The following is a 24,841-nucleotide window of genomic DNA, read 5'->3' as shown; positions in this document are numbered from 1 at the left end:
CTTAAGCGGCAACAAAGCGCGCATGAGCAGTTCGACCAAACGGCAGAGAGAGATGGCGTCGACAACGAGTGAGTAAAATGAAAAATATGCGCGATTTTGTCGGTTTTTGCTTTAAAGGTTGTTTTGAAAGCAGCTTTAGTATTCTGGGGCAAATGTAGATGTGGAATGTGCCTGTTTAATCGGCATTTATCCAAGAAATAAGCTCAGTTTCCGCGGTTTGTCGAGGTCGGCCCTGTCGGTTGGCGGTTCGCTGCTGTTGGGTTTAGCTGCGCTAGTTAGCACGACGGCTAACGCCACCTTACAGTAGTTAAATTGTTCCTATTTTCGTGTGGAAAAGGATCTAAATTAGAGTTTTAGAGATTATGAAAATGTTCGCATAGGTTCACGTAACTAAAGCTATCACGCGTGATACTCGCTTTTCGAATTTTCCCGTTCCACCTTAAATGATGCCGCGGTTCCACGCTGCCGGCTGACGCGCCTGAATGCAGTTGCTGCGCCATTTAAGGTGGAACGGGAAATCTTTTTAAACAAGGCGCTGCCTTCGGCTTCGTTGAGGCTTCTGAGGTGCACGTTTCGATGGAAACTCTTTATCTGTGTGCTCTTGGATTTTACATGTAACTACGGTTATGTTAACATCGCTTTAACCTTAAAACTCGGCGCTTTATTCAAACCCTAAACGCAGCCCAGAGGCTACAAAGCTAACGCTAACTATAGGTCTAATGCTAACCCGCGTTTGAATCCAGACGTTTCGAGAGTAAGTTGAATTCCTTCAGCATTTGTGGTTAATTTAAAGAGAAATTCCACCAATATTTTAAAATTTAGTAATAATTCAGCCCTTGCGTTGTAAACAGAGTGATTCAGAGTGGTTTGGTGTGAAATGGTTCTGGTTTCTTTACAGTGGTGGTGATAGGAACCAGGGGTCGCCATGACTACAACACAATTATAGACATTTTATTTACTATCAAAACCACCAGTGAACCTACACGAGTCTTCTGAGTCTTTGTGTGTAATGTTGATTTGTAAAATAGTGGAAAATCTCACAATACCCAGAGTGTATTCCTCCACAATGTAAGGATTCAAATACATGTTAAGCCAAACCTTCATCACACAACTATCATAAGTGTATCAGATGTCCGACGTAATATATCTGACCATTTCGTGTAGTAACTTTCTATGAGGGAGCTTTTAGAGGTGGACGTCTGGTTCCTATCACCACCACTGTGAACAATTGATTCGGTAAGTTTCTCTAGAACAGAGCATTTCGCACCAAACCACTCTGAACGACTCTGTTTACGTATTAACTGTGTAATTATGCGAGTCATTTTGGATTTTTAGATGTAACTGCAGTTTAATTTAATGTTAACCTCGCTTTAACCTTAAAACTTAGTTTTATTCAATCCCTAAACGAAACCCAGAGGCTACAAGGCTAACGCTAACTCTGCTAACCGTCGTTTGAACCCTAATTCTTTGAGGATACCCTGAGTTACGTCAGCATTTGTGGTTAATTTTATAGGGAAATTCCACCTTTTTTTCCCCGAAATTTTGGAATATTTCACTCCTTTTAGATGTAAACAAAGTCAGTGGTTTGGTGTGAAATGCTTGATGTCTTTACAGTGGTGGTGATAGGAACCAGGGGTCACCATGACTACAACACAAATATAGACATTTTATTTACTATCAAAATCACCAGTGAACCAACACGAGTCTGATTTGTCTTTGTACGTAATCTGAGTTTTCTTTGGGGACTATTTTGTCTCAACACCCTGCATGTATCCCTCCACCATGAATGGGTTAAAATACATGTTAAGCCAAACTTTTATCATAAAACTATCATAAGTGTATCAAATGTCGGACATATTATATCTGATCACTTAATATAATAACTTTCTGTGAGGGAGCTTTTAGAGGTGGATGTCTGGTTCCTATCACCACCACTGTGAACAGTTCTGACTCTGTATGTGTCTGTAGAATGGAGCATTTCACACCAAACCTCTCTGAACATCTCTGTTTACATCTCAACCATTGAATTATGCAGGAATGTTGAAAAATTGGTGGAGTTCCCCTTTAAATGGGCCTAGTCAAATAAAGTGGGGCCGTTATAGTTTAACGTTAGATGCAAAGTGTTTGAGCTCCTGGGTGAGTATTTTAGATTAGGTCTGATAGCTGTGCAGGCCATTGAGTTAAAAGCTTTTGAGTCTTCCTAAATGATGGGTTATTATTGTGTGCGTAGCTGATAATCTGCAGAGTGTGGAAGCCCAGATAGAGGAGAAACTTATTTTTCCTTTTTCCCTCCTAAATATGACTAAAGGTCTTAAATCCATTCCTCTCTTTGTCCTCAAGATGGTGCTCAAAAGGTGTTTTCCTTTTCTGAGTGCTGCTTCTCTGCACTGTAAGAATCCTGCAAACCCGGCATAGCTTGGTTTGATTGGGCTGTCTGGTTCTTTTTTTTTTTCCCTTGTTAATATATGTAAAACTAACTTTTTGGGTTTTTTGCAGCTTATCAATTCTGTTTAATCATCTAAATCATGGCGCCTATATCAGAATACCAGTATAGACAGTATATGCCCAGTACTGTCTGAGGTGTCACAGCTATTTAATATTAAAAATTGAATAAATTTGTACGGTTCGGCGGCAGTTTTCATCCTTATCCACAGCTAAAGACTGAAGAGTATGGTTATAATGACAGTCCTTAAAGGGCCCTTATCATGGAAAAGCTCATTTTAATTAAGAGACTGATGTAGTAAATGTAGTTAGTTTCAAAATATATCATTCACTCCACTCTTTTCAGTCTATATAAGGAAGCTGACCTGCAGAAACAGCCTGCTTTGAGTTTACTGTTGCTGTAATGTTACTCTTCCATTCATCCACCTATTCAGCCTACAGCAGTTTGGCCCAGCCATTCACATTCAAAAAAATAGTTTTTTGTGATGTGGGCCCATTAAATGTAGGTGTTTTTGGAGAAATGGTCACAACTTCTCATGGAGACCTCTACTTTGTTCTGCTCCGCTAAACCGCTGGCCTCGTTGTTGATGTAAGGCTTTATTTCTTTACAAACCTGGGTGAATAGATGGAATGCAAATGTTGGTTTAAGTCCACTGTCAGAGAAAGACCTGCCTTTGTCTGATCTGTGGTTTACACTGTTGTGCCTCCACATTAGTATGGTTTATTTACAGTATTTGGTATTTATTTTTTAGATAGTTTTTTTTAAAGTGATTTGGCAAAAAATCTAATTTACTGTTTTTACACATGCCTGAGATATTCGGTCAGCTGTGTTTGATGTCTGTATTTAGTCTGATGTCTATATTTGAGCTGAAGCCCAAATATTTCCTCTAAATACATCCCCAGACGTTCTCTCAGCCACTTGTCAACATGGTTTAGGGTACTTGACAGAACTTGAAGTGGGGATGTCGGAACATTCGAATGGTGAAGTAGTCATGAGTTTAAAAATCGAGTAGTAAATTAGCATAATCAATATGCAAATGAGCTTGTCACTAGTTACGTTCTCATAAGAACCACCAGAGGGCAGCGCAGAGCCCACGTCTTACCTTGTAAGCAGAGTTTCATCAGTTTAATCCACAGAAAGAAGCATAAAGCCTTATTTTTGAAATTGAAGTGGAGAACTATGCAAATTACTTTTTGTCCGATCACTTCTTTAACATTTTGTGACTCTAAAATGTCTCAAGTGTGTGTGGTCACTGTCAGAACAAAACCTTGTATATCTATTTTGTTTGTTTGTTTTTTTTTATATATATATAGTTTGAAAACACTGTATGGCCTTTATATTGTATGTCCACATCTTGTGGTGATTGAATGAATAAAAATGATTAATTACATGAATTTCCATTACAAAGTAAGATTTTCAGACTTTCTGAATGACTGCCTGTAACAAAATAAACCCAAAGATTGGTTGCAAAAACTGATTCATGTTCCCTTTTTCTTTTATTTCATAGATTACACTGGCTACACCCAGGCCAGTGCCCAACAAGCGTAAGTCACTTTACTTTTCCTGTCTCTGCATAAATGTTACCTAATGCTTTCCTGAAGTCCCCCAGCGCTGCATGTTTTAGTGTTTTACCTGTTAGCATTGATAAAGTTCATAAACCCGTTCTTCTTGAGTGGCTTATACACCTAATGTGGCATGTTTTGATTGGGCTAGGTCCTTCTGGTGTTTCCCTCTTGAAATAAAAGTATTTTTAACCTCTTATTCTCCAGGGTATGTTTTGGTTTGTCCAGCTGAATTTACATGACCAAATCGTAAGGCAAATTATTCAGTAACTGCATGAAATAAATGCAGATTTTATTTTCTTTATTTTTTGTAAAAGCTCCCCTCAAATTAACAGAACATGTATTTTATGATACACATATTGCTGTATGCTTACAATTTACTGCTGAAAACCAAAAATCTTAGACGCTCTTTGTATTATTTTATAAAAATAATGTTTACAGAGCAGATCACTGAAGAGACGCCGTCTGTTTATAGCCTAGATTTGTGGAAAAATGTGTCGACTTTCAGTAGACAAAAAAATTTGAGCTCAGCTTCCTTTATTATAAGGGTTTAAAATTACATCACCCATCTATTTGACTGGAAAGAAGACAGTTACAGCTCTCATACGACCCCACACCTTTAGAATGTAGCTTATGAAATATGAAGGTGACGAAGAATATGACGAAGTGTGTTTTGGAACCCCCGGTGGTCTCCAGGAGTTGAAGAGGTTAAAAATAAAACAGACAGAAGGTCCAGAGGAGAAACTTACTATTTTAATTTTGTGTATTTAAAACTATTTTATGTATGTCAACACCAGTGAAAAATTTTTATTTAAAAAAAAAAAAAGACTGAAGCTGCTTTAGTGAGTAGGTTTTGTGTTTACGTTACAGGTACGGCTCATATGCTGCTCAACCTGCTCAGGGATACGGGCAAACGGCACAGGTACGTTTGAACACTGCTACTAAATTTCGTTTTTGTGTTTGTGTAAATAAAGGTGTAAAATCTAAAAATTACGGAAGCCCTGAAGGGCCATGGATCTGTGTGTTTGTGTACTTTTCATTATTACAGCAAAGTTCTGTATCACAATATAACGGGCTTTTTTTAATTTTTTGGGAATTTTTGTATGTATTTATTTATTTAATTTGGAGAAAATTCATTTGTCATGATTTATGTAAATAACTCAATCTTGAGAACACGTGTAAATAATTAGAAAAGTGGAGAAACAAACATGCAAATCCAGAAAATCTGTCAAATCGTCAATCATGTAACGCTGCCAAAATTAACTAGATTAGCTTGGTCACTGTTTTTTGGCCCATGCTAAAGCAGTGGTCAGTACTCCTCCTGGAGATGCACTCTTCTGTAGACTCAATTTCCAACCCGTATCTAACATTCAGCTTCATGGCTCTCAAGGGCACCGTAAAAGGAGTGTGTTGCTTTTGGCGAATCCTTTTAAATCTTGTTTTTATTTTAGAATATTGTACAAAAATGAACAAATTATTTTTACATTTGTTAAATGTTCAGGAAGTGAAGTGTATTTAAAGAAATGGTCAGTTAGATTTTACGCAACAAAAAATGTTCTTGTGGCACTGTTTGAATAATTTAGTTTCTTATATTATCGTGCTTCATCAAACATCCCATCTTATGTCCATATTATGCAGCTGTAGTATAAATGTACCTATGTTTAACAGCAGGGCTATGCTCAGCAGGACTACAGTACGTATGGCCAGCCTGCTGCAACCGAGTCTGCATATGGCCAGACTGCGCCCTCCGCTGGAGGCTATGCACAGCAGCAGTATGGAGCCTCGTATGGACAATCAGCTGCACCAGGTTTGTTGCGTGATACACTTGATGTCATCTCAGTTGTGCATTTTCACATTAGATTATGGTGGCCAGGTTTTCTTTTTTGGTGTTTCATTTTATTATTTTTTTTTATTTATTTAATGCAGTGGTTTGGCCAAACATTTCATTTCTAGTTTCCTTTTTTCCCCGAAATGCATTCAATCAGCCAAGATATGTTTGGTGTCTGAAGTTTGCTTCACTGAAGCTACATTGCTGATGTAGATAATAAGTAATAGAAGTTTATACCCTGCCAAAAAGCATAGTTCAAACTGCCCACCTAGATCACACTCTTCTCGAACAGTGTTGAAACCTGAATTTATCCGTCTTTAAACATGGTTTAAAGTGAGTGTTTTTAGTACTTAGCATAATGCTAACAGGTGGACATAAACTTCAGTTACTTGTAAGCTCCAGTTTATTATTTAAATGTTATATATATTTTTTTTGGGGGGGGGATCAGACTATCACTAACTATAAATCACATTTTTTGCACATTCAAATATTTAATCTTCTCTTTCAGCTGCATATGGTGCTGCCCAGTCTGGAACTCAGGCGTACACCCAGTCTGCTCAGGGCTACGGGGCTACCGGCTACCCTAATTCCACTGCAGCCCCTGCTGCGCAGGCCTCCTACGGCAGCCAGCCTGGCTACGGCGCTCAGCCTGCCTATTCCGGATACAGCCAGCAGCCCGCCGCCTCCGCTGCTCAGAGGTACCTGGAATTGTTCCCACATCTATATCAGCAGAATGGTGTTACACAGCCTCCTGTAGTATAGACCATATGGTTGTCTTCCTGAGTTGTTGGTTTTTTGAATGAGCTGCTCAGCAGAACTGAAAGGCGTCTTTATTTTTAAGAAGATGGAAGAAAAAAAATGCGGCTGGTATTGTATAGTTGAGTTGTAATCAGGGCAGAGTATTGAAGTACATATATAAAATGCCTCTGTTGGTGAGAGTAGGGGGTGTTTTTTATATTCTCCCCTGCACTCTGATCATTTTGGCCATTCAGATTAAAGGGTTTTAAGTTTAATGTGCCATCTTACCCTGTGTTTCGTATTCTTCCTTTTTTCTCCCTTCTAGTTATAGTGCTACCACCCAGCCCTCATACACTCAGGGAGCCTACGCCCAGCAGCAGGGGGCCTACCAGGGGCAGCAGGCTGCCTACGGAGGACAGCAGCAAGCCGGCTATGGAGCAGGCCAGCAGGCTCCGTCTGCAGCGTATCCTCCGCAAGCTAATGGCTCCTATGGGCAGGCTCAGCATGGTCAGTACAACCAGCCTGGTGCACCTCAAAGCTACGACCAGTACAGTAAGTCTAACTGCATGGCTCTGAGTAGTAAGCAGTGAGGTCCTATTAGTATGTTTGAGAAAGAAACATGCTTATAGGAGCTACAGTAGATCTCTCACTACCTCAGTGCTGAGTGCTAATGCAACACCTGTTTTACAAAGCAAAATTTTAGGTAGCCAGGTAAGGCTGGTCCAATTTAAGTCCGATTGGACCTTTGCTTCAAATTTTCTCGATCTGAAGCGATTTTTCCAGGTCAGGAGCTCGATCGGGAGGGACTGACTGCGCAGATGATCTGGTAGTGAAGAGAAATGAGTGAATCTTTAGCCCTCCGATCGAACTCTGAAGTGATCGGAGACCCTCTGATATTATCAATCATGTTTGATATTTACAGCCCAAAAGGTTCACGAGTCCTTTCGTGTGAGAAGATCAGAGATTTACTCAATGAGTAATTCATATAGCCAGTCAGAGAGCTAGAAGATCGGAGAGAAAGGTGGAGAGACACACATGCACACCGCTCAGAGACCGAGGAGCTGCATGTAAAGCACAGGCAGATAAGAGTCAATATCATGTCTATAATGTTGGATCCAGTCGTCGTGAAACATTTCTCCAGCTCTCACTGTGATTATCAGCGTTTCTCAACACATATACATCCCAAGTTTGCACTTTCGCTGCGCATAAAAGCACAAACGGGTCCGGTAAGTTCAGGTCTGCGTGTGTCTTGTGATTCGAGGAGATCTGGGAATTTTCGTAGCCAAACTCATTGCGTGTTATTCTCTCTCTTTACCTTGTCAACTAGTGTGGCAAAGGCAAAGACGAGAAATTGTGACAAACCGATGTTATGTTTGTGATGCTCTCTTTTTAAGAAAGTCAAGTAGCGAATGCCCAGCCTAACTTAAAGGGCCGGTGTCATGTAAAATTTTGACATGGTATGTAATGTTTCAAAACATAATTTTCACTCCCTTAGTTAATATATAGGAATTAAGCTGCCAAAACAGCCTGTGTTACATTCATTGTGATGGCATATGTGTAGACATACATGATGCCTGTTCAGCCTACAGTAGTTTAACCCTGCTGAAGTAGGATTGCTTATTGAATGAGATACAATACAGGGCAATCAGTCAGAACAGAGCTAATTTCTGTACTTCTTAAAGGTACAGTAACGCAAAAGCTTGGTGATAATTGTCCAATAGAAACATCCCTGACCTCTCATCCTACTCGCCTTCTTAAGGCTTGATTTTGAGCTTCATAAAATCCCCCAGCAATATGGATGCTTTGTGAAATACCATCACATTACAGATGCCCAAGCACGTGAGAACTAGAGCAAGATATTTTAGGTTAGATTTGAAGCTGAGTGCCCCAGAAGAGGAGCCTTAGATGCCTAAGCTACAGAAAACTGGCCCATATCTGCGCTCTTATTGTTTTACAGTTTTCTTTGTTTTCTTTCCCCAAAACCACTTAACTGTGATTATAAACCAAGAACACTAGTTTTTGTTTTTTTTTCTCCCACGAGTTTTCCTGGTTTTGTCTTTGAGTTAAGCGTGTTGTTTTATTACTCTTCCTTTAAGACTGATGTATGTAAATGAGCTCTGTTCTGATTTGCTTTCCTATATTGAGCCTCATTCAAAAAGCAGTCCAGGCTGAAACACTCCTTATGACTTCAGTGTCAGTGGATGGGTCTAAACTGCTATAGACTGAATGGGCCCATATATGTAGCTGGTTTTTTATTACCTCACAAGAACAGTGAGTTCTGAACGGGCTGTTTTTTGCAGTTTTGTTTCCAGTTCTGGACTGAAAGGTGACTGATTTAAAATATAAATAAATAAATAAATAAATACATACATACATACATACATACATACATAAATAAATAATGTGGCCTTTTAAGGTCCTGCATGCAGTTCGTTCACCTTTTTATTATGGCCAGTTTGTTGTGCCGTTTCTCCCTATGACAAGCTTTTGACTTCATTTTTTAGTCTTAGTCTAAATACCATTTCGATCTCCCTCTCCTGCAGGCAGTTACAGTCAGGGTGGCGTGAGCGGTGGGTATCCTGGCTCTCAGCAGCCCCCGGGCCGTGGCGGTTACCCAGGAGCAGGTGATTCCTCTGGACCGGGTCGCGACTCCTACGACAGGGGAGGCATGCGAGGAGGGCCCCGTGGCCGTGGGCCGATGGGGCGTGGAGGAATGGGGTAAGTTCTGACACCTTATTTCAGCTAACTGCCTCAGTTTCCCCAAACAGGTCAGCTGGAGACAAGCGACACAGTGGCCTTTGTTCTGTTCCTGTATCTGAGCCATTTTTGTATAAAAGGATTTTATAACCATCTACGTATGAAAGAGTAGATGCTCTCATCACCCAGAGGAGTTACCATTGTGAGGACTCGTAGCCAGATTTGTGTTAATGAGGACAGTGAGTAGTTAAACCCCCTGCCCACCGAGGTGTAAATGGTTTAGGAGGGGCTGTTTGTGGTGATGCACGTTTTAAAGCTTTGAAGGAACCAAATGATTAAATCTTGAAAGGACCTGGGTTGACGATCCACTTTTTAAAAAGCCTTTTTGCCTCATACTTTTCAGATCACAGGGCTTCAGATTGTGGTGCTTTAAACACTGGGGTGTTTTTGTTTTGTTGTTCAAAACACATTTTAGTAGGAAGTAAAATTTCTGGGTATTTGGGTTTTTGTTCCCCCCTTTTTTAACTTCATATCTCGACCACCAGTGGATATAATTGGTTTGTAGGCATGGATTTGTGATTATTTGGCAGTATTTTAATCCTTAACACTGGGTTTGCTCTGTGCGTCAATATTTTTGACTTATTTCATTTTAAATATGGGCTAGAAAATCATCTTTTGGGGCTGTGAATAAGTTTGAGTTCTTTTGATTAAGGTAGCAAAAGGTTATCGGTCAAACAATTACACTTTCAAGTGCATGGGACTAACAAAGCGAACGTACCCGAGTGAAACAGCATGTTATGGCTGTGGTCCTTATTGGTCATTAGACTCTTTATCCTGTTTTATGTTTGGTAAAATATCAGTATCAAGTTTTAGGAAATGTTTTAAATAGCTATTTTTACCAGCTACTTAGTGGAGTGCATAGAAGAGGGCACTGAACATCATGCTTTGCTCCAAAAATGCAGGTGTTTGATTTCTAGATACTTGTATTCATGACTGACCTTGTTCAAACTCAGATTTCCTTTGTAGGGATGACTAAACAAAAATCCCAGTGAATGGCACTGCATGAATGCTGCCTCGCATTATGTTGCACCCTTTGAGTTGTGTGGGACATCTGTTCGCCCTTACCCAGTAATAATTCTGATATTTCAGCTGTTCTGCTTGAAATAGACTACTGATGCAGCAGTACATCCCTTGCTCTATCAGTATCCTACATCACAATGAAATCTTGTGATGTCCGTGTGGTCATTCGACTGTCTTCCGTACGATCTGCTCCCCCTGGACTGTAAGGTAATGCTGCAGAAACCTGAGGCGTTATTGAGGAAAGCTGAATAGGTGATCACATGACATTGCACTAGTGTGGGAACTCATGGGATACGCCCTCTCCTAAGTTTCGGTCAGGTGCATAGAGCTACTTCTATAAGCTACGTTCCCTGAAGCTGCGAGGGCGAGTCATGATGAAGGCCTGCGGTGAAAGGTGCGCCATGCGAGCTCCAGGCATATTGATTTTTGGCCTGGTCTTGACTTTTTGCGGCTGGATCTTGGACCTGACCAGCATGTTGGCGCCAAACTGGCGCACCGTCCACAATATCACGGGAAAAGATCCGGATCTGGTCTTGTTCCAGGGGATATGGGACATCTGCAGCTACTACACCTCGTCATCAGATATCGCTTGTAACGAAGAGGACGACGAATATTTTGATCACAGAATCATAGGGACTGCCCAGAGGATGATGGCCGGGTCCCTGATTGTGACCCTGATTGGCCTGGCCGTCGCAACCTTCGGGGTCCGATGCTGGAGTGTTAAGCCGAGGTGGACGGGCGTATGCATCGGTGGCTTCGTTATAGTCTGTTCAGGGCTTCTTGCCATCATGCCCGTCGCATGGTATGCCCACCTTCTGCACGACATCGATTCACCATCGGAGGAAATTCGCATGGGTTACTGCATTTTTCTGGGTTACTTGGGGGGCATCATGGAAGTCCTTGGAGGGTGCGTCCTGTTTGTCGCAACGTGGCGTCACAGTGAGAAAGGCCATGAAACTGGTGCTTCACCACAGGTAGAAGCCCATTGGAACCCTTGGCGGATCACTGTGACTGATGTAACTGGAGGCATCAGCAACACACTGAACAGCTTACCAAATTCACAGGACAAAATGTAGTCAGGATGACTGTCCACTTATATGCTTGACACTGTGTCGTTAGGTTATGAAGTGACTAATTTTGGATGCCTGGTTATAGATTCACACTTTCCACTAGAACACCCAAACTGGGATATTAGAGACTAGACCAAGTAGGGATTGGGACTTTGTATGCTAATAGAAACATTACACACGTAATAAATTTTATGACGATGCCTGTCAGGTGCTTGCATCATGACTTTGCTTAACACAAACAGGTAGGGCTGGGAGTCGATCCCAAAAAGAACTGATTCTTTTATTCTAGGCATTCGGGATTTGAGAGTTGACTCAAGTTTTGGACTCAAATCCACACGGTGACATTCCCGCACCTGCGAACAAAGAGCTGTTTTGGCAGTGTATAAACTTTGCAGCCTTCCACAACTTTCACATTGGTAGTCCTGCTGTATTTTACTTTAGACGAAAGCGCAAAACAAAGTAAAATGTGAAATTTGTATTGAAGTGTAAAATTTGGTTTACAATCAATGCTGAAAGTAGTGCTGACCTATGCAAGAGAATCTGGTACACCTTAGCCAGTCTCCGTTAGTCAGTGGAGTTAATTTAGTACTAGCTTTTAAAAGAAATTTTCCCAATTTCAAATATAATGAATGTTGTACTCTAAGTTTGACAGATGTTGTCTTAGTTTTTGGAATTATGTGGAATCAACTCTAATTCCTGTCACTTGGATTGGTAATCGACATTGATTTCAAATTTGTGGAATGGAACGGCACCTACAAAAACCGCTTTGCAAAGGGTATGAAGCTTTAAAAATGGGAACAAAAAGCAGAAGATTCTGGAGATATAAACCACCATCAGTCATCAAAACTATGCTTTGGAGACACCACACTCAAAAGATGGGTTATTTTTTTCTGAAAGTGCTTAAGTTCTTCTGGTTGTAGTTGTTGGGGATTATTTTTGGGGCAGTGCGGCAATGAAGGTTCTGTTTGAGAACCGTAGAATCAAGACAAATATAACAAACAATATTAGCCTGAACCTAAAAATGTTTCAGTCCTACTGTTTGCATGTGAGACAAACTTTTAATTTGTTCCATGCATAGTAAGGAATTTCCTATGACTGTTTAGAATCCACCACAGTGTCAGAATTCAATATTATACTGTAAACCTTTTCCTCAGTACCTTTTCTTCAGAATTACATTAGTTTGTTTACGAACTCAATACTTTTAGATTTTCTGAATTTAAATCAGTAATTTAATAAAATAACGTTCTTAAGTTATTTGAGCTTTACTGTTTTGTCTCGTTGGTTCTAGTTCACAAGTGATTGAAGGGGATCTTTAGAAATGCAGTAGGCTTTTTGATTTTAAATTTTTAAAAATTAAATGTGCATTTACTAAAATGTGTACTTTTATTATTCAGTGTACTTTGATGTGGAATTTTTTTTATTAATAATCCAATTAACAACCTTATATTTTGGTACATTTTTGTATAAGGCTTCTTTTTCGGCAGAAGAAATTGAATCTGGGCAATATTTTTATTCTTTTTAAATATGTTGAGTTTTTGAGAGCATTTCTTTCTATGGATGACTGCAATGTGGTGGTACAAGTCCTTTGCTTTAAGATTTGAATTCTAAACAAAACAATGGGGTAAAATGATCTGCTTTCAGGGAAGGGTATTTTTTTTTATTGAAGTGAAACGGAAGAGTTGGCATTTTTGAATATGAACAATTCACGTTGAGTGAAACGTCATTTTGATTGACGTTTGAACAAAACTCAAGCAAGTGGTAGGTGGTCATTTTTGATCTGGATAACTCGGTTTTTGGGTTTATTTGCTATAAATGAAGTAAATCTGCCCAGTGCTACTCAAGTTGTTTAGGGTGTGACCCGCTGATTATGGGAGTACGGTTTCTTTTATTTATTTATTTATTTATTTTTTTCCCATTAGTTTATTTTTCAGGGCGCTGAGCACTGAATGTGGTGGAACGTATTGTTTTTGCTTAGACTTGTTCTTTTTTCCCCTTGAAAGTGTTGTGGAGAAAGACACCGTAAGCCAGCCAGACACCAGTCTTGTAATGTAGATTTGTGTGTGTCTACCCATGCAAGCAAAATGACAGTTGGCCTGATGGTGGTGCTATGGAGCAACACTGTTTTCCCCATAACACCCTGGACCTTGAGACAGTTTTTCATCTGGATCCTTGAGTAATTCCACAAAATGCTCACTGACAACTCTATAGCTCTGCCCCAAAACCTGCATCATAATTGGTAAGATATGTGCAACCAAGTTTTTTAAACTAGTCTGCGGTTTTTCTTGATACCTCCACAATATAGGTGTCAATGTTGAAGAGTCTGTAGGTCAAGAATTATCAGAAAATATGCCTCCATGTTAAATTTAAGCCCTCGGGGTGGAGCTCAGTTCATAAAAATGGAAATAGAAAAGGATAGCTTAGATCAATTCTCACAAAACTCTGTGGTCTTGTAGGTAACATGACTTTGAGGAAGTTTGTAGTTTAGTTAGTCAGTAGGGGGTGCTGTAACGCCCAAGAACTGTTGCTCAGCTGCCGCTCGTCCGGTTGAGCTGAAATTTTGTAAGCTGCATCTTTGGTACTCTAAACAACTCAATCATTGGGCAGTGATTGCAGTGGCTGCAATCAGGCTCATCATTGGCACATTAGCCAAACCCAACACATTTCTAAACTGACCAATACCAGTAAGCACACCAAACAGTAACACATTTTAGTTTAGTCTTTCACACTGTCCTTTTACTACAGCATCTTAAGGTGACAGCCAAAGTTACCAAATCAATTAATTAATTTTGTGATTTGCAACCTGTCCAGTTGACTCATGAGTCAAATTCAGCACATGATTAAATGACCATTTACCAATAAATAGAACAAAATGCACAATTTCATTTTAAGTCAGTCATACTATGGGGAAAAAAACAGAGGTTAAGTCCCTTTACTGCAGTATATTACAGTAATTAGAAAAGTTACCAAATCAGTTCATGAAGTTAGTAATTTGCACCGCATGTAATTGACTCATGAGTCAAATTTAACACCGTTTCCAAGAAGTAGACCAAAAAGGCAGTAGATTTTCTGCTCAGACTGTGCACACAGCAAGTGGAGTTATTTTACTGTAAGGTTTTAGTGAAATTAGCAAAGTTACAGTTAAAATGAGATTTTCCCATAATCTGTTTGATTCTTGAGTCGAATTCAGCAGTACACAAAATACCAATATCAGTAAAGGGACAAACACAAAACTGCATTGCTAAAGGGTGCTTTAAAAAAAAAAGAAAATAATAAAAAAGTGATGCAGTTAAAGATTGTCCGATTATCTGAAAACAGTGGCTCAGGTTCTCATAATGTCCAGAAATACAAGGGTAATCAGAGTTCAGCAGGAATTCGAAAGCCTTAGAATTGGCCAATCGCCATGAACTTTCATATGCATGTGTGAAATTTTTCATGGCCTCTCAGGTACATGCTTTACTGGCATATACCTGAGGGGCCATACTAGCAATGTTGGGCCTACTTGCGAAAGACGGCTTGAAACCACATCAAGAGGAGGAGCCAAACCAGAGGTCCATGCATAAGTTAGTAACTCCTTTTTTTCCAATCCAGATATATTTTGCCATGACGGTAAGCATGTAAACCTGCACAAATATGTACGTGCTGACACATTTTAATATCTTAACTGAATTCCTTTTTTCCTACAGAAAATTAAGTCAATTAATGGTAATTCAGTTAATGTTTCACTGAAGTATTTCATGCTTGGTTACATTTAAGGTGCAATTTCAGTTATTGACAATCTTGAATTACCTTTTAACACCTGGGAATTCAGCGTACAGTGTTGCCAAATCTATTGTAATTCACTTTGTTCATTTTTCAAGGTCTTATTTTAACATGCTTTGTCATATTTGTATGCTACAGGTAACAGAGATCCATGTAAGAACATCAGTACTTAAAGTTTAAGTACTTCTTTCCATTTCAAAGCCAGCAGCGAAGGGGAACTTGCTAAATTCAACAGCATTTTATTATAACTCATTTACTATTTCATTGTTTTTAAGTGTGACGACTGTACATTTTTAATGTTAATGGTAGTGTTTTATTTCAACCTGGTGATTTTGTCATTTTGAGTTTGTTTTTATATGTTGTACAGATGTTTTAATGACTTGTTTGTTTTATTTTGCATAAGCGGTACTGGGCACTGTATTTTTATTCATTTTTAACTTGTTTCTCCCATTTTTCCAAGTAAATGTCAACACTTTTTTTTATTATTAATAATTATAATTGAGGTTTCTTATTTGAGTGTTCAAGTAAGGTTTAAGCTGTGGAAGGATTTATTGATTAATTTCTGTGGGATTTATTGCTTAAATTATAAACATAGTATAAAACAGACCTCTCAAGGTATATTGTACGCATTATATGGGTTTTATTTAATTAAAAAAGAGGGAGAAAGTGATGTCCATGCCCTGTTCAAGTTTCCTTGGTTCAAGACTAAATGGGATTTCGCCTTCATATCTTCATTCGTAGCATGGCTGGAGACAGAGGTGGCTTCAGTAAGCCTGGTGGTAAGTTGCTAAAGAGTATTACACTGGCTAGTCCACTTCTGAGTTTTATACAGACTGTTTTTGCCTATGAGCCCATAAAATATCTTCTATTGGTGTGCCACATTATTGAATCTGGGGTCCTCCAAAAGTTTGGGTGTTTTTTGATGGTTTGGGTGTCTGAATTTTAAAATGGGGTTCCTTCAAAGAGTTTTTGAACTAGTGTCTTTTCACTGAAGGATGGTTTCTTTTTCTCCCCCCATTCTTTAAAACGGTGACTACCCAGGAAAACCCTGAAAACCAACCCGTATCTTCTCATGGGCAGCTAATTTACAAAATACTGATGCAGGAAGTCCACACTGGAGTTCGTTATGCATAACAGTCTTTCTTTTTCTTTTTTTTTATCTCTCTCAATTCTACAAAACATCAGGACACAGGGATGGAATGGACCATGAAATGGGTGAGTACCACATGCTTGGCTTGTCAGCCATCATCTTTTAAGTCTTGTCTGTTGCTTTTTTTTTTGCATTAACACACCCTAAGTTCACAATATGGGACAAAAGTACTGGGACACCTACACATCACACCCACAGGAGCTTCTATGAATTCCATTCTAAATCCATAGGCATTAATATAGTTAGTCCACTTGTGCTGCTCTAACAGCTTCCACTCTTCTGGGAAGCTTCTACAAGATGTTGGAGAGCGTCTGTGGGGAATTTCTGCCCATTCATCCAGAAGAGCATTTGTGAGGTCAGACGCTGATGTTGGGCGAGAGGGCCTGGCTCACGATCTCTGTTCTAGATCATCCCAAAGGTGTTTGATGGGGTTGAGGTCAGGGCTCTGTGAGGGCCAGTCAAGTTCTTCCACACCAAACTCACCCAGCCAGGCCTTTATGGAGCTGCTTTGTGCACTGGGGCTCAGTCATGCTGGAACAGAAAAGGTTCTTCCCCAAACGTTGGAAGTGTACAATTGCCCAAAATGTCTTGGTGCTGAAGCATTAAGATTTCCCTTCACTGGAACTAAGGGTTCTAGACCAACCCCTGAAAAACAACCCCATATCATCCCTCCTCCACCAAACGTTTACAGCTGGCACAGTGCAGTCAGGCAGGTGACGTTCTCCAGACTCGTCTGTCAGACTGACAGAGAAGTGTGATTAGTCACTCCAAGAATACGTGTCCATGCTCTAGAGTCCAGTGGTGGACCGCAGGCCTGTGTGCTTGGTTTTATCCACCTGTGAGTAGTGGGTGTGGCTGAAATGCCTGAACTCAGTAATTAGGTGTCCCAGTACTTTTGTCTATATATTTGTCTAGTAGGTAATGTCACTTTTACACAGATACAAAAAAAATGCATAGAAACTAAATCTCCTGAGCTGTTGAAGGTCTAAATGAATGCCAGATTGACTGTTTGTTTATTTATTTATTTTTTTTTCAGGCCAGCAGGATGACTCTGAGAACAGCACCATCTACATCACTGGACTTACTGAGAAGGCAACACTTCCAGAAATGGCTGACTTCTTCAAGCACTGTGGCCCCATTCGGGTGAGTAAGGGTAGATCCAGCTCCTGCAGAACATCTCCACATCGAACTATCGAAACGGATGCTCGAGCCGTAAGATGAAGATAAATGGGGGAAAATGGCTGCAATTCCAAACATCCTTATTACAACTGAAGTGGCCTTCAGTCGTAAGTGGCTCCGGAAGTCTAAGTACTGTAAAATACAAACCCAGTTCTGACGACGTTGACAGGTATAATGCAGATTTGCACATTGTGTTCAGTTGAATTACCAAGACAAAATATTTATGTGAGATTTAGCCCAGAGAAGTTGTTTCTGTGCCTGGATATGTGGCTTCAGCTTTGTGTAGTAGGGTCTTAACTTGGGTTTTCAGTTGCACCGTCAAGCTGTGTTTACTGATGAGGGTTTTCCAAATAAATCTGTTATGATCTGTTCTATTCATTACAGAAGCATGACCGTTTTTAATGCAGTGCCATCTGAATGATCGGAGGTCACAGACATTCAGTATTGGTTTGACCGATATGCACAGATTTTTCCGGATTCTGAGTCTTTTGATCAGGACTGTGGCCAGTCTGATTGAATACATTCTGATTATAGATTAAGACTGAGGTGTTTCTCACTCTACTCCACAATCTGATGGAAAATCTCTGTTTACACGCTCACTACAAGTAATAAGATCCAAATTACATGCATACCATGACAGCCAGCATCACGTGAGTCCAGTCAGAGAGAGATGAGCAGCAGTGAGCAGCGCTTGTGTTTTTAATTACTTTAAAATGATGTCAGACTCAGGAAAACGTCCTTCACGTGTCCTTATTAAAGAAGGCCGAGAGGAAGACGTCGTGTTCTGAGACACATAAGCTGGACGTCCGTCCCACCGCCATCTTTTAAAGATCAGAGCATAAACTTCGTCTCCTCTGCAGACCAGTTTCTGCTCCGCCATGTTGAACGGTATAAGCTTTCACTATGACGCGAAGAACATGATCAGAATGGACTTAAACTTTCCGATAGGGAATGTAATCAGATACAGGCGTTTACACGGATATTATTCTTCTGTTTAACTGATTATTTACAGGATTACCTGCCTCAGTCTAGAAATTGAGGCCATTCGGAATACAATTGTACTAGTCTATTCCGATTGAGTTGTATGCATGGACGTATTTCGATTTAGCTATTAATTGGATTATTAATGGATTATCAGGCTGCATATAAACGTGGCTACTGTCTGCAGAACATAAGTACCCATTAGGGCTTGACCCATATGCACTGTAGACGTCTCCTCCTGTAAAATGAACCAGTGGTCCATCTTTAACTTTTACCGCATCCTGTTCTTCATATGGACTAGAATAACCATTTATTTATGCATTTGCTGCTTGTCTGTCACAGATAAACCGCCGTTTAGGCCAACCGGCCATCAACATCTACACAGACAGAGAGACGGGCAAGCCGAAGGGAGACGCCACTCTGTCCTACGAGGAACCTCAGGTTGCCAGAGCTGCCGTGGAGTACTTTGATGGTTAGTCTCTTCGTCTCTGCTTCTTCACACCTGCAGCATTTTTAATTTAATTCAAGGTTTATTTATATAACACTTACAGAAGTGACAGAAAATGACAGAAAATACAGGCCAGAGCCCCAAATGAGCTAGATGAGGGTGAGGTTAGCAGGGAAAAACTCCCTAAGAGCAAGAGGAACTTACTCTTTGAGGGTTATTTGAGAGTCTGTTTGCTGAAATGTACTGAGCTAAAAAACAAACTAGTTTTGAATTACATTTGTCTTCGTTTACACTGCCCATATTTGTCTTTCCTGTTCTCCAAAATGAAATGTGAAACTTTTTGCAACTTTTTCTCTTTAAATTATTGACTTTTGACTTTTTCTTCTGTCTGTTCCAGGTAAGGAGTTTCAGGGCCGGAGGCTGAATGTGTCCATGGCTCGGAGGAAGACCGTACCAGGAGGGATGCGTGGAGGCATGCCCATGAGAGGAGGCCCTGATCGTGGAGGTAAAGCTCCTTTGAGCCACATGCACGCTTAAATTAGAGATGGCACGATACCATTTTTACTCTTGTACTGATGTGTACATGGCAAATATGTGTGTCTGCCCTCATTTCCCTCATCGATGAGTCACTAAATTATTAAAGCTTTTTTAGAAAAGCTTTAAAATTGTGATTGTCTTAGTTTAAGATAACAGTTATAGTAAGTCATCAGTTTTGTTGTATTTTGCACAGGCATGATGGGACGAGGAGGAGATAGAGGAGGATTTCCTCCCCGTGGGGGTCCCAGAGGTGGCATGGGCTGGAGTGGACCACCAGGGGCCAACAACGTGCCGAAGAGGGCAGGAGACTGGGAGTGCCCAAACCCGTGAGTCTCTACCTCGTACACATGTGCACACATCCTCGCAGAGAGCGTGTTACATTAAGTAATGTGTATTTTCAAATAATACTTAAACTTATGAGTTTTTCCACCAAGCAGTACAGTTAGAAATCTCTTTAAATAAAACAGCACACTAAGTTTATTTTTGATTTGTCCAACTTTTCATATGAATTTCTTTGAGAATGCTGTACAAAGTTGAAAATATCAATCATTTCAGCATCTTGTACAGCTCTGTGCACCATTCTGGACTCATTTTTGTTCATTTCTTAGAAATTAAGAGCTGTGAAGTTGTAGAGAGCTGGTGTGCTAGCTTAACTTTATACATTTATTTTTCTTCAGTTATGTTCATGTATTTATTAAATGCTTTTATGTTCTTATACCAAGTGTTTCCTAAATACCCTACTTGTACTTCTAATTGCCATTATTTAAATGAAGAGCACGACTTTTACTTTATAGGTTTAGGCTACCTGGTGCACAGACCCACTTATCTATAACACAGTGTACAGTTCACATTTGCTTGTGATGAGCATATCCCCCTATGTGACTTGTCCTGTTTCCCTTGTTTGTGCAGTGGCTGTGGGAACCAGAACTTCTCCTGGAGGACTGAGTGCAACCAGTGCAAAGCTCCAAAGCCAGAAGGCCTGGGACCACCTGAAGGTACACCTCCCACCACGCGTGCCTGATTTTGTGGAAGCTGGCTGTTGCGCCCAGGCGGTCTACGTTAATCATTAACTTTTGAAAAACTGTTCCCTTTATAGGTCCATTGATTTTTCTAAATGTTAACATAATTCTGTGGTTGTTCAGTCATTCACAGTGGTTTGGTGTGAAATGGTTGACTGCAGAGACTCTGATTTCTTTACAGTGGTGGTGATGGGAACCAGACGTCACAACAGCCCATATTCAGAGTTGCATACAGTCAAATCAGCTCGCATAATGAGCACATGCAAATTTCACCGGCGGTTTTATTAATCAGTTTCATCTTTGGTGTATCTTGTATGATCAAACTTGCATCTGGTACTTGAGCATAAATGTTGCACAACCTGGGGGAAAAAAAAGGTTGATTTTTTGCAGTTAACTAACCAAAACTGTTACCTATAATACCACTAGTAAGACTAAAAATAGTTAACACTGTGCTTTTATACACTCTTAAAGATGGTTCTTCAGGGGTTCTTTAACGAAAATGACTCCATATAGAACCATGAACACTCTAAGAACCTTTTGTATGATTTATAGGGTTATTTGCATTGTGAAATTCTTCATGTTGATGGAAAATGTGCTGTAGATGGGCCTGTATAGCACCAAAAAGTTTCCACTGTTGTTACCAGCCAAAAACCCCTTTTTTGGTGCTATATAGAAGCTTTATGGCTAAGAGTGTAGTACTGATTCTGCCCAAAAACAAAGTATATAACACAACTTGGGCAGAAGCATCTCAAACAGTGCAATAATACAGCATCTAAAAGTTACTTTAGGAAAAGTTTCAGTCGCATCATTCTACTGCCTTAAAAATGAAGACACTTTGGTTTTCTGTATTTTATTCTTTCCAGTCTGCAATTATAACACTTTAGATTGGTCAGTAGGGGGTGCTGTGCACTCACTGCTTGACTTGAAACTCTGCCTTCGAGCGCAGTCATTGACTCACAAGCTGCCAAATGCTGTCATTTTATTGGCTCTCTACTGAAACTTGTGTGAATTAAGGTTTTTTCCACAAGTTTTGTGAATCACAGTAGTTGGGATGTCAAAAAGGGCCAATGTCAACACGCAGCTGTTTTATTTTACTATCCAAAACCACCAATGAACCTACACCTCTCTTCAGAGATTGTATATCGCTGATGTCAGAAGAAGACCTCGTATCTCCGGTTTTTGTTTTTGACAGTCTGAAAATGCCTGTTTTTTACATTGTGTGTAAATTTCATGATGTATGGACCAAAAGATACGACCCAAAATTACTTGGAAAAAAGTCTGGTTCCATTGACGTACATTAAAAGTAAAGTGTGTTTTTTCCTTCTCCTGTAAAGTTACCATTTTGGAGATACGAGGTTTTCTTCCGACAACAGCGATATGTAATGTTGGTGGTAAACCAGTAATATGTCTTCTCTGGGTGCTCTTTCTTGTGTGCGCCTCTCTACCTTGTATGTATCTGAAGGCAAAACAGTGTCTCAGGCATCAGGCAGTGGTTTAGAATGCAGTAGCTTTTTATGAAGGTGTTTTCAGAGGCTTTAAATTCCTCAGACATCTGCTTCCTATCACCACTGCTGTGAACAGTTCTTGCTTCACACCGAACCACTCTGACTTTGCTTACATCTTAACCATTTATTTACACAAATGTTGAGTCTATTGGTATCAGTACCTGTATGTGTGCGTTTCAGGTGGCGATCGTGGCCGTGGTGGTATGGGCCGCGGGGGCAGAGGGATGGACCGCGGACACCCTGGCATGGGCGGCCCCGGAGGCATGCGAGGAGGCTGGGGAGGTGAAGGAGGCTTCAGGGGCGGCAGAGGAGGGATGGACAGAGGAGGATTCAGAGGAGGCCGAGGAGGACCCCCTATGGACCGCGGGGGCAGGAGAGGAATGGGCCCCCCAGGAAAGATGGATGGGAGGTATGCGCATAATACAGGTTACCAACAAATCTCAGCTCCTCAAGGTCTTGATCACACAAATATTAGACCCACATGTCTTAAAACCCCATTTGAGGACTAGTTTTCCCAGCGGAGGTACCACAATTAATGAGACTGGAGACTTTAATCCGGTATGAATCTGCAGTGTGTGTAGTTTTGCAGTCTGACTGTAATAATTGTGGAGTGATTTTAATCCAGTATGAATCTGCAGTGTGTGTAGTTTTACAGTCTGACTAATAATTGTGGAGCGATTTTAATCCAGTATGAATCTGCAGTGTGTGTAGTTTTACAGTCTGACGGTAATAATTGTGGAGCGATTTTAATCCAGTATGAATCTGCAGTGTGTGTAGTTTTTACACTGATGGTAATAATTGTGGAGTGATTTTAATCCAGTATGAATCTGCAGTGTGTGTAGTTTTACAGTCTGACAGTAATAATTGTGGAGCGATTTTAATCCAGTATGAATCTGATGTGAATGTTTAAATACAGGCTAATTGTTGGGAAAATTAGACTATCATGAACCTTTCTGACCATTATTACACCAGTTAGCTGCATCACGCCAGTTGATGAGTTTTAGCATTATAAATAAATTATAAAATTTCTAATTTGAGGCAGTTAGCATGATAAATGTTAGCTGCTTATGGTCATAATGCTATAGCTGTTTATGGTCACCATGCTTTTGGGTCAGGACTCTTACCCCTGTTCTGTTTGTCCTCTGCAGGGATCACCGTCAGGAGCGCAGGGACAGGCCCTACTGAGGCACCACACCTGCCAGCAGCGAGGAGCCCATGTAAAGGAGTGTACTTTTAAAATGGTCTTTTAATTTGCGTGTCCATATTTATATATGGTTATCAAAATCTGTGGCACATGTTTGTTTCTTTTTATAGCCATTTCTTTAGGAGTTTAGTTTTACTGCTTTTAGTTAAGCATAGTTGTATTGCTTTTTTGCCCCCCCCTTTTTTGCTTTTTCTCACTGTACAATCCCCCATATTGTCAGTTTTATTTTGTACTGGACATTTTCTCCCTTTCCACACATCACTGTACCACACGAACAACTTTTTTTCAAAATAAACTTTTCGACTGGATTCACTTTTCGTATGCAATGTCTTTTTCACGAAACTCTGTTTTTGCTGTGTTCTGACTGTTGGGCTGATCATTTCACAGCCTGCGTCATAGATACACATATCTAGATGCTGCGTTGGGTCCAGCCAGGCATGTCAACGGTGCCGCCATCTTGGGGAGGTCAGCATCGCTGCTGGACTGCATTCAGTACCATTATAGAGTGGCAGTTTAAGAAAGAATACTGTCTAAAATTACACTATTTCAAGAATATTACACTCAGAAAGCGAGATAGGATTATATAACGGAGGGAACACAGTGATCCACACTCATGTTTGTGTGATGTCTGTGTAGATATGGCCGTGTGGTTGGTGATTGTTTTTCCTCTGGTTTTATATTAAGCTTAAGTCTATTCAGGGGATCTTAACTTTTATGTAGTAGTTATAAAATTATAGATGTATATAGATTATTCTTAGCACCTTACTGCACAAACCTGAAGATGGCGTCCAATTTGTTCAAATTTTCCCGTTCCACCTTAAATGGTGCAGCTTCAGGCATCAGAAAGTGACTTCTGCACCATTTAAGGTGGAACGGGAAAACTCGAAAAAGTAGCCGGGAGAACAGGAAGCCAACTTTAGCTTCGTCCTTCTGTGTATTAAGATTAGAAGTGATTTTACACGTTGATGGATTTGCTGATTGTGTTCCTATGAGAGCGCTAAACTCCTCTCAGGGTCAGACTGAATACTTTCCTGCTGGTCTGGATGGCTAATTATCACGATCAGTTATTAAAGTAATAAAGCTACTGAGAGCAGATCTGTGTAGCCTGGATTAATCTGTGTCTGAGGATTATAACAAATCAAATTTGGTCAAAATCGGTTGAGTAGTAAGGAAGTTGTGGCTGATTTAATCCTGAGACTCATCGTCTCCCAATACCAGTGAATCTGTTCTCAAGCGGATCTTGACCGCTCCAACATGGCGGACGCACAGACGTTTTCGCCTCACATAAAGAACAACAGACAACGTGGCATCTAGGAATGTATATCTATGACGTGTTAGATTTGTTTCTAAATTGAGAAGTTTCATTGACTACTATTGTGGTTTCATAACAGCAGTCATACAAGCTCACTTTTAAAGGAGTCACCAAACCCCAAATTTTGAACATGTAACTTTATTAGTGAGTATTTTTTAATAATTATTCCTATAGAGCTGAGGTCACTAATAGGCGGTCCGGGTCCAGACCCAGACGCTGTCCTATGCGGACCTGTAACCGATAAACTATAGAGAATTCTTTCATTTCGACAGGGTGGTCCTATTTTAATCGGCGTAGCTTTTCTAGCTTTTACGGTGCTGCCAGACCAA

The 24,841-nt window shown here is 40.3% G+C and overlaps 1 protein-coding gene across 4 annotated transcripts; it reads left to right on the top strand.

The window, feature by feature from the left end:
* Window positions 1–18: 18 nt before the first annotated feature.
* On the top strand, window positions 19–23,508 carry ewsr1b (EWS RNA-binding protein 1b). Of its 4 annotated transcripts, none has more exons than XM_036597866.1 (16): window positions 19–68; window positions 3,951–3,987; window positions 4,876–4,927; window positions 5,692–5,812; window positions 6,342–6,531; window positions 6,897–7,123; window positions 9,115–9,289; window positions 15,919–15,956; window positions 16,363–16,392; window positions 17,364–17,470; window positions 18,830–18,959; window positions 19,333–19,440; window positions 19,666–19,798; window positions 20,382–20,467; window positions 22,177–22,405; window positions 23,145–23,508. In XM_036597866.1, the coding sequence occupies exons 1-16, from the start codon at window positions 23–25 to the stop codon at window positions 23,179–23,181; spliced, it is 1,746 nt and encodes a 581-aa protein (XP_036453759.1). In that variant the 5' UTR covers window positions 19–22; the 3' UTR covers window positions 23,182–23,508. The 4 variants fall into 4 exon arrangements, with proteins under 4 accessions (XP_036453759.1, XP_036453757.1, XP_036453760.1 ...); XM_036597864.1 differs by having other exon boundaries at window positions 5,677–5,812; XM_036597867.1 differs by having other exon boundaries at window positions 5,674–5,812; window positions 6,897–7,078.
* Window positions 23,509–24,841: the final 1,333 nt, after the last annotated feature.

The sequence above is a fragment of the Colossoma macropomum genome, unplaced genomic scaffold (genome assembly GCF_904425465.1).
Source record: "Colossoma macropomum unplaced genomic scaffold, Colossoma_macropomum, whole genome shotgun sequence".
Lineage (NCBI taxonomy): Eukaryota > Metazoa > Chordata > Actinopteri > Characiformes > Serrasalmidae > Colossoma > Colossoma macropomum.
The sequence above is the reverse complement of the archived record's forward strand: the minus strand, read 5'-3'. Positions and strand labels throughout refer to the sequence as shown.